Source organism: Lepus europaeus, chromosome 6 (assembly GCF_033115175.1).
Source record: "Lepus europaeus isolate LE1 chromosome 6, mLepTim1.pri, whole genome shotgun sequence".
Taxonomy (NCBI): Eukaryota; Metazoa; Chordata; class Mammalia; order Lagomorpha; family Leporidae; genus Lepus; species Lepus europaeus.
In genome coordinates, this window is record NC_084832.1 from 79,552,475 (window position 1) to 79,568,752 (window position 16,278).

Sequence of the window (16,278 nt, forward strand, 5' to 3'; positions counted from 1 at the left end):
TTTGTGTGTATGTGTATGTGTATGTGTGTGTGAGTGAGTGTGAAAGTGTGTGTGTGTGAAGTTCTCTTGAATTTTCAAACAAAAGATTTAAAATATAAGAACTAAGAGAACTTGCAAATGTGGGCCTCACTTAATGTTTTTAAGATTTATTCATTTATTTGAAATGGAGAAAGAGAGAGAGAGAGAGAGAGAGATCGAGAGAGAGATCTTTAATTTGCTGGTTCACTCCCCCAAAGAGTCAAGACTGGACCTGGTCAAAACCAGGAGCCTGGAAATCCATTCAAGTCTCCCACATGGGTGCAGGGGTCCAAGTACTTGACCCAGCTTCTGCTGCTTTCCCAGGTACATTAGCAGGAAGCTGGCTTGGAAGCCAAGCAGTTGGGACATCAATCAGCACTCCATTATAGGATACTGGCCTCTGTGCAATAATGCCAGCCTTGTGGACATCACTTTAGAAAGAGTATCTCCTTCTTCTTAAAAGTGTAGCAAAGTAACACAACATAGGTTTTACCATGGTAAGCGTTTTAAAGTATACAGTTCAATAGCACTAAATACATGCGCAATGTTGTGCAACTGTCGCTACTATCCAGTCCTAGAACTTTCTTTTTAAAGATTTATTTTATCTATTTGAAAGTCAGAGTTACAGAGAGAGAAAGGGAGTGTGAGAGAGAGAGAGAGAGAGAAAGAATCTTCCATCCAGTGGTTCACTCCCCAAATGGCTGCAATGCCTGGGGCTAGGCCAGATGGAAGCCAGGAGCCAGGAGCTTCTTCCAGGTATCCCACATGGGTGCACTTGGGCCATCTTTTGCTTCTTTCCCAGGTACATTAGCAGGGAGCTGGATTGGAAGCAGAGCAGCTGAGACTTGAACCAGTATCTGTATGGGATGCCAGCATAGCAAGCAGTGGCTTAACCCACTATCCCACAGTGCCTGCCCTATCAGAACTTTTTCAAAACCCCACACAGAAATCCCATATTCCTTCAAACCTCTCCTTTCTGACTATAACTGACCTCTTCCTCTGATGCTTTCTGTGACCTCTTGCAACACAGAAAACTGTCCCGCCAAGATCAGCGGCTTGTCTGAAGAGCAGTCAATGCTTGAGGGACCAATGGCAAAGAAAATGTTGTGGGGAATGCAGAAAAACAGTGAGAAGAGAGAAAAAGAAATCTGAGACCATGGTGCTGGGAATGGCCTCCTCTCCCAGTATCCATCCCGGAGCTCTGCAGGGACTGCACCCTGACAAAAACACCCCCAGATTAAGAACTACTTAGCTCTCACAATAGGAGGGAGCTATAAGTTCCTCCGTGTTTACCCTGAATTCTGGATGACCAAAAAAGGAAAACTCCATTACCTTAGATATGCTTTCTCCCCAGCTCCTTTGTGAAATGGTTTCTTCCCTAAAAATTTGCATGGAAATTTGCATGAAATTTGCACGGAAAGCCTTTCTGTCCCCAAGCACAAGCTTGGAGTCATTTAACCAGGACCTTAACAGACACAGGCTCAGCAGTGCATCCGGGCTTGCCACAGTACCCAATTTAATCTAGAAAAACATGCAAACGATCATGTGCTCAGATAAATAACCTGGTAGGTGAACTCAACTAGTCCTTACTAAAACAGTCAGATCAACAAAGTTCATCATCCCCTCCACTGAGATGGCACACCCCGAATGTTACATAATCTGCTGCTGAGGAGTCTTAAATAATCAAGACTGTATACAAACTCATTCAAGTAGTCATTTACTCGCTCATAATTAAACAGACCCTCACTGAAAATCGAATCTGAAACATAGAAAACATATTCCATATCATGGTCCCTGCTGCACCCCCACCCCCAACACACACACACACCTGCTTCACAGGGTGCCAATCTTCCTGATGGAATGGGTTTGGGTTTGCTCTTCTATTGCTTTAATCCAAAACCATAAATTATCACAAAAGTGTAAAGCTACTTTCCTTGTGTCCAAAATATTTGGTCACTCTATACTAGTCAGTATTACAAGGTCTTACAAACGTCTAAGCTTTGGATTGATAGAGCATGCAAGCTTTTATTTAATGACTCTGCTGATGTTAAAGAGGTCTCGTTTTCTAAACTTTCTACTCATTGTAATTAAACAAGTAATACATGAGTACATTCTCATTGTAAGAGACTCATTGAGTTATAGAAATAGAATAATCTTGGGGCTGGCGCTGTGGCGCAGTGGGTTAACCCCCTAGCCTGAAGCACTGGCATCCCATATGGGCGCTGGTTCGAAACCCAGCTGCTCCACTTCCTGTCCAGCTCTCTGCTATGGTCCGGGAAAGCAGTAGAACATGGCCCAAGTCCTTGGTCCCCTGCACCCATGTGGGAGACCCGGAAGAAGCTCCTGGCTCCTGGCTTTGGATGGGCACAGCTCCGGCTGTTGCAGCCATCTGGGGAGTGAACCATCGGATGGAAGACCCCCCCCCCCCCGCCTCTCCTCTCTCTGTGTAATTCTGACTTGCAAATAAATAAATAAATAATCTTTTAAAAAAGAAATAGAATAATCTATAAAAACTCTCCTTATAGAGAATTAACACGTTAACATAATTTGGTATGTCTCTTCTCAATGAGCTTTCCATTTTTATCTATATATGTGCAACAGACAAATGTGAGGCTTTAAAAATATGTATATCAACAGGATTCAGTTGTTCATTCAACAGATATTCCCTGGGAGCAGCCTCTGTGGCAAGCATGTACTGGGTGATGGGAACATGAAAAATCTAGGCAAGAAATTTAACAAACCTATAAACATACTATCAGATAATAATAACCAGTGTGATGCAAATAAGATAAGATGATGGGTTACCCTGAGTCAGTAGTGGGTTTGTATGGGAAAGCCAGCATCTCTGAGATGAAATTTGAGTTAAGACCATACTAATGGCTTTGTTTCATGACTTAGTTTTATCACCTAAAATATGAGATATTTCTATGTCAGTACATAGTGTTCTATCTCATTCTATTCTGCATCCATCCACCATTTTATATGTATATATAAACTTTATATATATAGACATTTTATATAGAGAGACTGATAGATCCAAAAAATTTATTTAGCTATTCTTTAATTGCTAGAAAAACACTTTCCTGACTTTAACCTCTCTTTTACAATCCAATAGTTTATCCCAGTCTTAAACTGGTCATCAGAAATGCTATTTATCACACAAGAAAAGCACATAGTATAAGTACATGAGTGTATCATGCAGTAGAGGCAATGACAAATTTAAACATATCACAGGAAGTTATTGAGGCCAAAGTGTGTGTGTGTATAGCAGTGTGTGCATGCCTTTGTGTATGTTTGCAAGTAATAGTCAAGACGAAGAAGGGGCAGAATAAATGTTTTACAACTCTTGAAAAAAAAATTTAAAAAAAAAACAAGTAATAGTCATACATAGTTGACACCTAACATGTTATAGTCAGTAATAATAGATGAGCACCACTTGACACATTTTGCAAATGCCTGGCCCATCCTCAAACAAGAGCAGAATTCATGGTGAATGAAAACAAAAATTATTTTATTTTTAAGTGTTCAAAAATATGTGTGTCTGGGCCAAGTTTCAAGGGGTTCATGGCCACCATAATCTCTTCCAGTCAACCAGCACACCATTTCTTGAAAGCTTTTGGGAGCTATTCTATGCTCATATCTCAATTTTATAAGTTGGTGAAGCAGTAGACATTATTTCAAATGAAAAGACCTTTGTGGTTTTTTCCTTATTTGATGGTTTCATAGAGAGAACTATAATACAGCTTTTTTTATCTTTGTCCTCAATTTTTTTTTTTTAAGATTTACTTATTTACTTGAGAAACATAGTTACAGGCAAAGGGAGGGGAGGGAGACAGAGAGAGAGAGAGAGAGAGAGAGAGAGAGATCTTCCATCTGCTGGTTCACTCCCCCAATGGCTGCAATGGCCAGAGCTGAGCTGAACCAAAGCCAGGAGCCAAGAGCTTCTTCCAGGTCTCCCAGATAGGTGCAGGAGCCCAAGCACTTGGGCCATCTTCCCCTGCTTTCCCAGACCAGAGCTGAGAGCTGGATTGGAAGTGGAGCAGCTGGGATTTGAACTGGCACTCATATGGGATGCCTGTGCCCCGGGCAGATGCTTAACCCATTGTCCTCAATCTTATCCTTTTCTAAGAGTTCCTCTTCTTTCTCTCGAGTCTCATCAGGGATCACACTGCACACTAGACCTCCTGTAGATCACATGTTTATAAACCCTCACAATTCTCTTCCAGCCCAACCACTTTTCATTGTGTCTCCAGTGATCCTACACTTCACCAGAGTTTTGTTTTCTCACAGAGGCTTTGCAGGAAATTTGATATTAGGGGGAAATTCTCAGTGAAGAAGGAAGAAGCCACAAGGTGGTCATCTGGAAACATTGGAAGCATTCATTTTTTTTCAGTGCCATTGAATGACTCTATCATTCTTTTTTTTAAAAAAGCTTTTATTTAATGAATGAAATTTTCATAGGTACAACTTTAGGAATACCCACCCTCCCACCTCTGCTCCCAACACACATCCTACTCCCTCTCCCATCCCATTCTTCATTAAGATTCATTTTTAATTAACTTTATATACAGAAAACTAACTCTACACTAAGTAAAAATTTCAACAGTTTGTGCACACACACACAAAACATAAAAAGTGCTAAAAAGACAGAATTAAAAAGGATGGAATGTCCAACATGGGAAGCAGTCCACACAGCAGACTCATAGAATGACAGTTGCTTTAAGTAACACTCTGACCTCAGAATCAGCCCTTAAGGAATTCAGATGTGGCTGAAAAACCCATGGGAGCAATTCAGGCATGTATCATTCTTTATCTCCCAGTTTTGGCACACTTTGCCATTTCACTAAACTTGGATTTCTCTTTCCCAGATGTAGTTTCCCAAGCCTTTGAAGTTTGACTGGATATGGAAAATCTGTTACAGCAAGTCAACCAGACTGTCACTCTAGACTTCCTGGGTCACCTTTAGCCATCTTAAATCTGTATTTTAGCTTTTTTAGTCCTTCGTTCATACATAACTCTCAACTAATCAACTCCTTTAAGAGTTACCACTCTAAAGATACAATCGTTTGTTCTATCTAGCACTGAATACATGATCACCATCTCAATCATCATGACTACCATTTATTGAAAACATATAATGTGCCAACTTAAAGAACTTATCATTTAGTTAGAGAGCCAATATCACAATAGTAGCAAACAAGATTCACTTGTTATTCTATTGAACTTTACAAACAGGTATTATGACTTTGTTATAATCTAGAGAAAATGAAAATAAACAACACCTAGTGCTTAACTGTGAAAAACTTACACACAACAGGTGCAAAGTCAATTCACAAATGTGCAATGTGAGTGATATTCCATCAGAGGGATGAGCGTTGTGGTACAGCAGGTTAAGCAGCTATTTGAAACACCTGTATCCCTTTTCAGAGTGCCAGTTTGAGTCCCAGCTACTGTGCTCCTGATTCAGTTTCCTGAAATGTATCCTTGAAGGCAGCATATTATAGCTCAAATGCTTGAGCCCCTGCCACCCCTGAGGGAGACCCAGGTGAAGTCCTGGGCTCTTGGCTTTGGCCTGGCTCAGCCCTGACTGTGGCAGACATTTGGGGAGTGAACCAGCAGATGGAAAATATCTCTCCTCTCCCTTTCAGATATGTGAAAATAAACATATTTTTAAATCTCAAATGAACACTTCTAACAGGTGATATGAGGATTTATAGAAATGTCATTTGACTTGGACCTTTTTTGGATAAAAAAGGGAGTCGGAGCCGCGCTGCGGCTCACTAGGTTAATCCTCCGCCTGCGGCGCTGGCACCCTGGGTTCTAGTCACGGTCAGGGTGCCGGATTCTGTCCTGGTTGCTCCTCTTCCAGTCCAGCTCTCTGCTGTGCCCGGGGAAGGCAGTGGAGGATGGCCCAAGTGCTTGGGCCCTGCACCCGCATGGGAGACCAGGAGGGGGCGCCTGGCTCCTGGCTTCGGATCAGCCCTGCGAGCCGGCCGCAGCGCATCGGCCATAGCTGCCATTTAGGGGGTGAACCAACAGAAGGAAAACCTTTCTCTGTCTCTCTCTCACTGTCTAACTCTGCCTGTCAAAAAAAAAAAAAAAAGGGTGGGGGGTGGGGGTGGGGGTTGGGATGATGACAATTAGTTTGGCCAAATTAGAATCAGAAGCGCAAATGTTAAACTGCCATCTTCTGCTGCTTTCCCAGGCACATTAGCAGGGAGCTGGATCAGAAGTGGAGCAGCTGGCACACAAACCAGTGCCCATCTGGGATGCCGGCCTCAAAGGCAATGGCTTACCTCACTATGCTGCAATGCCAGTCACTACAGTTTTATTTACTCAACAATGAGTTGGATTAAAATTTTGTTCCACACTCTTTCTTGAGCAATTTGGTACTTACATATAAAATGCGAAGATTGCTCTTCATCGACAGGTGTAATGAGAAGAGACAGTTATTTATAATGTCCTGCAAAAATAGTAAAAGGGGTGAGCACATTTGAATTTTAGGCCACACCCCCTGTATAAATAAATAAACTAACGTGATCACAAACTGATCCGTGGCCTCCATTAACAACCAGCACAATCGTTCATTCAAAGCTTTACACTGAGTTTCTCCATCAAATACCTTAGAGAGGTATTACAGGCTTCTGCAAAATCCACCCAGGGTACAGTTTTGTTTTTGTGGTTTTTTTTTGTTTTTTTTTTTGTTTTTTTTTTTTTTTGTCCCTTTGGAGCTAATGTTTTAGAAACCTCTGAAACCCAGTTTGCAAACTGGGGCTTTTTAGGCCCCAGGTTGAGAAAACCAATAGACATGATTTTAGAGGTTCTTCCCACTGCAGGACTTCAGTCAATACCGCTATGGAGACAGTCAGCATTAATGACCAGCTCAGCTTCAGAATATTCAGCTCACCCCTCCTGGGCCACCCACATCCCACTTTCCATTGTCTTGATGTGTCTGGTCACTTTCTCAGTTCCTGAAGGTCACGGCACTAGACAGTGTGCCTTCAGTAACGAAAAAGGCAGTTACCATCGTCCAGGAGCCCACAGAGGAATGGACAGATAAGGAAACCAACAGTTTCATGACAAATCGGGAAGTGCCAGAGGAGGACCATGAACAGAGTGACACAGGATGAACAGAGAAAGGATCCGAGCATCGCAAGATGCTTTCCAGAGCAGCCAACACTGAGCTGAATAGTAAAGAACGAGCACCTGTTAACCAAGAGTCACGGAAACAACAGGGGCAAACTCACTGAGACTTGGCAGGAACTGGAACTAGATCAGCACGACTCATACCCAAGCAAAGTTAAGTCTGTAAAAGCCCCAGAAGCCAGGAAGACAAGCAATGTCTAGGTCGCAAAGGTTCTTGTTTAATCCGAATATCAAAGCTGATCCCTTGCCTATCCTCTAAGGCAGAGTGTGTCTAATCTATTTATGATGGGACTTTTTTATTGGCCCTCACAGTAAATTTATATAAATTGATTTGACTGTCAGCATTTAAAAATCATGAGCTTTAATGCTATAGAAACATTTAGATTTCTGACTTCCCTTAATTTAAACTTAAAAGACAGCACTGAGATTCCCACTAGTCGGAGCCAAGAAGTAGATGGCAGATGAGCCTCCCATGCTCTGTAGACACAGTCCTTTTCCCTCCATCTCATCCCCAACTCATCTATGTTACCTGCCTGCACCTTGCAGCTGTCTACATTGGCAAGATCTGCTCTATGCCCTGTTGGTCCAATCTGATACAACTACCTATAGTAAAGAGAAATACTAGCAGCTTCTACATGAATTGTCATGATTTCAGTGGTTAAAGAATCTGTATTTAGTATCAGAAGCCATGAAAACACATAAACAGGCCTATGGAAATGACTTAAGCTATCCCTCCAGAAGCAAATAGGCCTGCAATTAAATTATCTCAGCAATACAGTGTAGCACCATGTTTATAAGTGAGTTCTATGTGTTAGTTCTAATGACCGACAGCTAAAGAGGAAAGAGAAAATTCAGATACAGCAACCTTTCAAATAACCCAACATGTCTTTGTATCACAACAAAAATTACAACATCCCCAGGAATAAATCTAATTAAAGAAAGGCCAAATATTTAAAGAGAAAAGCATGAAAGTATTTAATAACATAAAAGAATACCTAAATAACTCAGACACTTGATACACTTGGTTGAAAATATTTATTATTATGTGATACCCTACTAACATTTTTGTGGGTCAAAATATTAACAATTTTATATGCTTCAACCCAAAAGTAAATGTGATAATTTTCCCCAAATTACTGTATAAATTCAGTAGAATTCCAGTGAACATTCCAAGAGTATTTTTTTTTACAGAATTTAACAGCTTATTCTGAAATTCCTACTGAAATATAAAGAGCAAAGAACAGTCAAGATTATTGTGAAAAGAAAGTATTGGATCATACTAAATAGCAAAATGTATTATCAGGCAGTCACAATGTGAACCTTTTGGTAGGGGGTGGACTGTTAAGAAATAGAGAATTAGAAATAGTAAGCACAAATGTACGGAAACTTAGTATCTGGTAGAACTGGCATCACAACTTGGGGGTGGGGGAATAGATTTGGTAAATGATGCTGGGCTCACTGGCTATTTAGATGGTAACATTTAGGTCTGTACCTCACACCATACACATAGCCTTCCCCAAAAGAAAAATCCATACAGATTACACATCTAAATAAGAAAAAAGTGAACTCTAAATCTTTTAAACAGATTTTTTGAGGTATACTAAGGGAATTCTTTATGCCATCAGTGTAGGAGAAGATTTTTTTCAACAAGTAACAAAAAGCACAAACTGTAATACAAAGTATTGGAGTACCCCTTTGGAACATAGTTACCCTGTTTAGGAAGGCTGCACCCTATATCAGAGTGCCTGAGTCCAATTCCTGCCTCTGTCCCTGTCCCGCTTCCTGCTGATGCACACCCTGGAAGGCAGAAGGTGGTGGTTCAAGTGCTTGGGTCCCTGCCTCCCGTAGAGGAGATCGGGGATGAGTTTCTGACTCCTGGTTTTTGCCTGGTCCAGCTCCAGCTGCTGTGGACGTTTCAGAAGTGAACCAGCAGATGGGAAATACTTAGCTGTCTCTGTCTTTCAGATAATTTACAGAAATAAACTTTTCACAATATCCAGAAAAAAATTTCCTCTGTACTCAACATGTGTAGATTTTTTAAAAAACAAGAAAATATTGATACCTTTTACATTAAAAATGCTTAAGATTTTGTATTTTAAAAATTCACCATAAACAAACAGAACGAGAGGTGTGCAACCTAATTAACTAACAAAGGATTAGCATCCAAAACATACAAAGTTCCCTAAAATCACTGAGGAGAAGACAAATAGGCCAATGAAAAAATGAGCAAAGGATATGAAGAGGCAAGTCACAAAGAAGAAGCCTGAATGGTTAATTAAAATTTTCTACCTGACTAGTAATCAGAGAAATGTGGGTTAAAACCACAGCAAAATACCGCTCTACACCCATCATTTCAGCAATAAGTTTAAAGTATGATAATATCAAGTGCTGGTAAATACACAAGGAAAGGGAAGCTCTTATTCATTCCTGATTAAATCATAAATTAATCTACTTTGGGAGACACTTGTATAATACTTGGTGGAGTTGAAAATGGATGTCCCCTCCAACCCCACACCAGAAGAAGTGCTCATAGCAATGTACACATAACTTTGTCAAGTGCCCACTCAAGCATCCTTTCCAAAGCAAAATAATGAAAACTCTAACTATCCTACAGTAGCCGAGTAGATTTCGTTTTGAATCTGTGTCTTTTTATACAGTAGAATATTACACGTTAGTTTAAAACTCCATCTACATGTTTCAACAAGGAAAAACATAGACATTGTTGCATGGAAAAAAGTTGAAAAGGCATACATACCATATGAGCATGTTCATTTATAATTATTCAACAGACAAAACAAGATTATATGTTGTTTGCCATGCATGAAAATGATACCAACATCAGGATAGCGGTCCCCCTGGAGAGAGAGAGTGAAGGAAGGGATAAAACATCTAGAAACTTTATCTCATGTAGAAGAAGGAGGAAAAGGGATCTGTAGCAAATACAGCAAATCCTGGCCAAAGCCAGGATCCCAGAGCTTCTTCCAGGTCTCCCATGTGGGTGCAGGGGCCCAAGGACTTAGATCACCGGATCACCTTCCACTGCTTTCCCAGGCACATTGGTAGGGAGCTGGATCAGAAGTGGAGCAGCTGGGACTCAAACTGGTGCCCATAGTGTTTTATATATATATATATATATATATATATATATATATATATATATATATATATAAAGGAGTTAAGGAGCAAGATGAGAGGATGAGAAAGTGCCCAGTGAGGATGGCAAGAGGCCTGTCTGCCTGTGACGCACCATTGTCTTTGTGCCATTTGTCCAAGTGCATTGTGCAGGCAAATCAGACACAAGAGCTTTGCCCACTGGTTTCCCTCCTACCCCATGCTTGTCCAGCACAGGATGGAAGGAGGAGCCTGGGCCGGATGCTGTTAGCTCATCCGCATCCTTGGGTCCATCCTCTCCCCTTTCGCCATTGCACGGAAGTAGACTCCTTCAGTGCAATCCAAGTGCTGTGACTCCATTTGTTCATGGTATTAACCTGAAGTTGGGGTTTGATGTGACCTTTGGCTGAGGTTCAGATCTCCTGCAGAGGAGACAGTTGTGGGTAGCAAGATGACTGTTGTACTCAATGCTGTCAACTCTCACCTCTGTGTCCAACCATACTTTCATTTTCTGTGGTGCCACTTAGACCATATCTTTCACTTTTCAAGGCTTCCAAGCTTTCTCTTAAATTATCTCAAAACTGACCCTCAGAGCAATACCATAAAATAGATAATGAAGCCATTACCTTCATGATACAGATGGGGAAAGAGCCCCCAGGAGAATAAATGATTTATGTGAGGTTACAGGGTAAGGCTCTCATTTTTTCCTATATTCTGGACTTAAAATCTTGGGCAGACTTTGGATTCATGTCTCTGAATTCCTGCAGCCAGTGAGGCACAGATCCCCGTGGATTGTTTCTGCAGAGTGTCTGCTTCCGTTTCTTCCTCTCCACTTCCTTTCCCACCATCCAGGCTGAAGGCCTTGTCAGTCCCCGGCTGAACTGCAGCTGCTGGGAGCTGGACTTGCACGTGCCGGTCTGCTCGGCCCCGCTCTGTCCTGCATTCTCCTCCCAGACTAAACTTCCTGAAACAGCCCCTTCATTGTGTCACTTCTGGACTCTCTTTCCTTCCACGCCGAAGCGGATCTCCTCAACCAAGAGTGCAAAGCTCTCTGTAAGCTGAGCTCACTTTTTCCAGTCATCTGCACAGAGTAGGTGCTTTGGAAATGGAAGGCTGGCACCCACGTGGGAGCACAGGGCTGGCACCCACGTGGGAGCGCAGGGCTGGTACACACCTGGGAGTGCAGGGCTGGCACACACGTGGGAGCTCAGGGCTGGTTCACACCTGGGAGTGCAGGGCTGGCACACATGTGGGGGTGCAGGGCTGCCACCCATGTGGGAGCGCAGGGCTGGTACACACCTGGGAGTGCAGGGCTGGCACACACCTGGGGCGCAGGGCTGGCACCCATGTGGGAGTGGAGGGCTGGCACACACGTGGGAGCGCAGGCCTGGTTCACACCTGGGAGCGCAGGGCTGGTTCACACCTGGGAGTGCAGGGCTGGCACACACCTGGGGCGCAGGGCTGGCACCCATGTGGGAGTGCAGGGCTGGCACATACCTGGGAGCGCAGGGCTGGTTCACACCTGGGAGTGCAGGGCTGGCACCCACGTGGGAGCACAGGGCTGGTTCACACCTGGGAGCGCAGGGCTGGTTCACACCTGGGAGTGCAGGGCTGGCACCCACGTGGGAGCACAGGGCTGGTTCACACCTGGGGTGCAGGGCTGGCACACACCTGGGAGTGCAGGGCTGGCACCCATGTGGGAGTGGAGGGCTGGCACATACCTGGGAGCACAGGGCTGGTTCACACCTGGGAGTGCAGGGCTGGCACATGCCTGGGAGCTCAGGGCTGGCACCCATGTGGGAGTGGAGGGCTGGCACCCACATGGGAGCACAGGGCTGACACACACATGGGGGTGCAGGGCTGGCACACACCTGGGAGCGCAGGGCTGGCACACACCTGGGAGTGCAGAGCTGGCACACACATGGGAGTGCAGGGCTGGTTCACACCTGGGAGTGCAGGGCTGGCATACACATGGGAGCACAGGGCTGGCACACATGTGGGAATGCAGGGCTGGCTCACACCTGGGAGTGCAGGGCTGGCACACACGTGGGGGTGCAGGGCTGGCACACACCTGGGGCGCAGGGCTGGCACACACCTGGGAGTGCAGGGCTGGCACACATGTGGGAATGCAGGGCTGCAACACACGTGGGGGCTCAGGGCTGGCACACACCTGGGGCACAGGACTGGCACATACCTGGGAGCGCAGGGCTGGCACCCACATGGGAACACAGGGCTGGCACCCACATGGGAGCACAGGGCTGACACACACGTGGGGGTGCAGGGCTGGCACACATGTGGGGGTGCAGTGCTGGCACACATCTGGGAGCACAGGGCTGGCACACACCTCCTCCTCAGCGCTTTCCTAACCATGAAAGGCCTCCTCATGTTCCAGAACCCATGGCCCTCTTAACCTCCTTTATTTTCTTCATAGACTTTATTGCTACCCGAAGTCACATTATTTGTTTGTCATCCTGTAAAAGCAGAAGTTAAGTCCTTGGCTGGCAAGGTTTTATTTGCTTTGCTGATTATTCTCTCACTAGTATCTACAGTTTGTATATAATACATAGTGGGAGGTCAACCTATTTTTCACATAAATGAATGAACTGTAAAAAAAAATCCACTTAAAAATAACTAAAGGACCATCTAACAAGCGAGATTGTAGGTATTTGGGTTTATCATTTTTAAAACATTTTATCTTTTATGCTTTCAATTATTATTCATTTTTTTATATTGGGTGTAGCTTTCATAATCAGAGAAAATGAAAGCTATTTAACTAAAAAAAATAGCCAACCAAGTGGTCTGGCCTATTTTATCAACGTTCCTCAACAAGTGCCAGTGCATGTCCATTTCAACATTAAGCATTCCTTACCCATCTGCTTCCTTGCCCGGACTTTGCACTTAACTAGGTATGCTGTGCTACATTTATTCATTCTCGATCATTAAACATTTTGTGGGATGTGTGTGTATGTGTGTGTGTGTGTCTGAGACAGAATGTATATGTGTGCATTTGATATACATTAATTTTCCCTCCTCAGCAGATACCACATCCCAGCCCTCCGCACAAAGTCTCTAATACAGACTGGAGACCGAGTAAATACTCAGTAAATACTTGGTGACAGTAGCAGGTGTGTAAGCTCCTAGGTGTTGAAATCTTTCAGGGATCTGGAAACTCCTGAGGGCTCCCTCCCTTACCCATGCCTTATAGTAGTACATTAAGTCCATGCTTGCTTTTACTATATATCATGCACCTGCCGCTCATGTTCTCCTGCATTGGGTAGGTGATGTTTCATTTTTCTCTTAACATGAGGAAACCAGAGCTTAGAAAGGTTAGATGACTTGCCCAAAGTGACAGATTCTGACATGGTAAGCAAGGCATGGATTCAAAGCCAGCCCAAGCTCTTTACAACTCTCCCACATGGTTGCACCAAACAACGTGACAAACGAAACATGGCTGCCTCTGACTCATGGGCCATAAACAGCTTGCAGTCCAGATGCAGGCCCTTGGTGAAGCGACTTAGCCATGTGGACTCTCAGGGTCCTGGTGTGTAAGAGGGAGACAGGGTGGGGTTCTGAATGCTGAGGTAGGAATGGCAAGGTTGTGGGCAGGGCAAGTGCCGGTTCTCACCTGCTGGATGCCTGCCACGCTCGAGGCCGGCTCTGGCCGCTCCCCACAGTTGGCAGACCTGCATCTCCAAAGCTGGAGGTCCCAGCTTTGCCGGGTGGTGAAGGTGTTAGCAGAAAGCCTGGACAGAGGGCAAACAAACAATGTACCCCTGGCCCAGCTTACCCGGAGCGGAGCTCGGATTTCCTTGTCTGAATGCATAATGATAGGAAGAAGGTTGTGTTACAGAAGGAGCTGTCTTTGTTTGTCATCCAGGCCCACTAATCTAAACATCTCTCACTCCTCAGGCATTATTTTAGGACCAGGAAGCAGCACGCTGTTTATTGAAAGAGTCACTCCAGAGGATGAGGGCGTCTACCAATGTAGGGCCAGCAACCAGAAGGGCTCCGTGGAAAGTTCGGCATACCTCACCGTGGAAGGTAAACAGCCGCCGAGCAGAGCAACAAGAAACTGCTCAGACACCTATTTCCCTGTTTGTTTAACTTCCTACCTCCCGGTCTCCTGCTGCCCGCTCCAGCCTGTTCCTCTCCCTGACCTCTTCCTCCCCCTCTCCCTGTCCCTCTGGGAAGCAGCTGTCTGCTTCTGTCTGGCAAGACAGCAGGTGAAGCCACCAGTGGGCTGGCCATCACACACAGCCTTGGCTGGGGCAGTAGCTCCTGCTCACAGGGTGGATGCACTGACCCACGCAGAAGGGCCAGGGCCCTCTGCCCTTGACAGCAGCAGGGCCATGACCTGAGTTATCAAGGCCAGATCCAGAGACAGTTGTACCCCCAAATCAGCCAGGCTGTGGGGTGGCAAGGAGGGTGAGACGGGGAAGACAGGCAGAGGACCCACAGCACTTAAATGTGTTCCTTGTTTTCCCTTTTTTGATTCCCAGAGGTAGGTAGGCGTGTGCTGCTCTCCCCATATGTTTCTGTAAGCTGAAAATTAACATGACGTTGTCTGCAAAATATTATCAAAGAGGGAACAACACATAATAAACAGACCACATTTAAGAAAAATATTCCAAATGCTTCCTCTTTTTAGGCCTCCGTTTGTTGAGCAGGAAAATACAAGGAAGCCTAGTCCAGCTCTGGCAATGGACATGTAGCTTCTGTTCAGTTCCGGGGGTGGGAAACAGCTGGCCCACGGGCCATATAAGGCCCACAAAAGCATTTGCTCTGGCCCTGCCAAGGCAGCCCCAGGTGGGACTCAAAATTTACTAAGTCTATAGCAGGCTCATTTTAAAGTTGATAATTTTATATGTCCTACTAATGATGTTATAAATGCCCAAATGGCCCTGGGCACAAAAAAAGGCTCCCCACCACTGTACCTGAATTTCAATTTTCCAGTGCTAATAATCATCCAAGACTGAAAACTTCCAACTCCATATAATAGCACATTGATGCTTCTCATGTGAATATCTATGGTCTATCGAGGTTTGACATGAAGAGCTGGAACTTGTTCAGCCACCTGTCTCAGCATGCGCAAGTCTTTCTAGCAAAAGAAACAGGAAGAAAGCAACATAGTTGATTTCTCTTGTCTTGGGAACTTGTGCTCCTTAGAGACTGTAACTCTGAGAATCAGTCCTCCTTTAAGACAGAATAGCATCCTCACTCTTTTACAGGGAGATGGTTTTACTTTGTTACAATGTTTATTTTTGTCTGTTTGAAAGGCAGAGCAGGGAAGAAAGAGGGAGGAAGAGAGAGATCGATCTTCCATCCACTGGTTCTCTTCCCAGATGGCTACAACAGCCAGGTCTGGGCCAGGCCAAACCAGGAACAACTCCATCCAGGACTCCCACATGGGTGGCAGGGACCCAGACACTTATGCCATCACCCGCTGCTGCCCAGGGTGTGCATTAGCAGGGAGCTGAATTGGATGCTAAGGAGCCAGCGCTCATACAGCCACTCCAATACGGGATACAAGTGTCTCAAGCAGTGGTTTAACCCACTGTGCTACAGCGCTAGCCCCATGGGAGATGATTTTAGAGAAACTCCTAGAAATCTGAGACTACTACAAATTGGTTCTTTCAGAAAAAGTAAAAGGGTAGCATTTCTGTTTGTCTCCCAAATAATCCTTATTTCAAAATAGTGTTTGAATTCTTCTGTTTGTACACAGAGAAAACAATTAAGTGAGCCTCTCTCTTCATCATCTCCTTCTACAAAGGATTACTGATATTAAAAAAAATTTTTTTATTTATTTATTTGAGAGGTGGAGTTATAGACAGAGACAGGGAGAGGCAGAGAGAAAGGTCTTCCATCCTCTGGTTCACTCCCCAAATGGCTGCAATGGCCAGAGCTGTGCTGATCCAACACCAGGAGCCAGGAGCTTCTTCCGGGTCCATGTGAGTGCAGGGCCCCAAGCACTTGGGCCATTTTCTGCTGCTTTCCTAGGCATAT

At 44.5% G+C, this 16,278-nt stretch overlaps 1 protein-coding gene across 1 annotated transcript in view; it reads left to right on the top strand.

The window, feature by feature from the left end:
- FLT1 (fms related receptor tyrosine kinase 1) overlaps positions 1-16,278 on the top strand; it is a 199,607-nt gene that overhangs the window by 127,572 nt on the left and 55,757 nt on the right. The window contains exon 15 of the mRNA XM_062194425.1: positions 14,185-14,316. Within this exon, the coding sequence (XP_062050409.1) occupies positions 14,185-14,316 (132 nt within the window). The remainder of the gene's footprint in view (positions 1-14,184; positions 14,317-16,278) is intronic.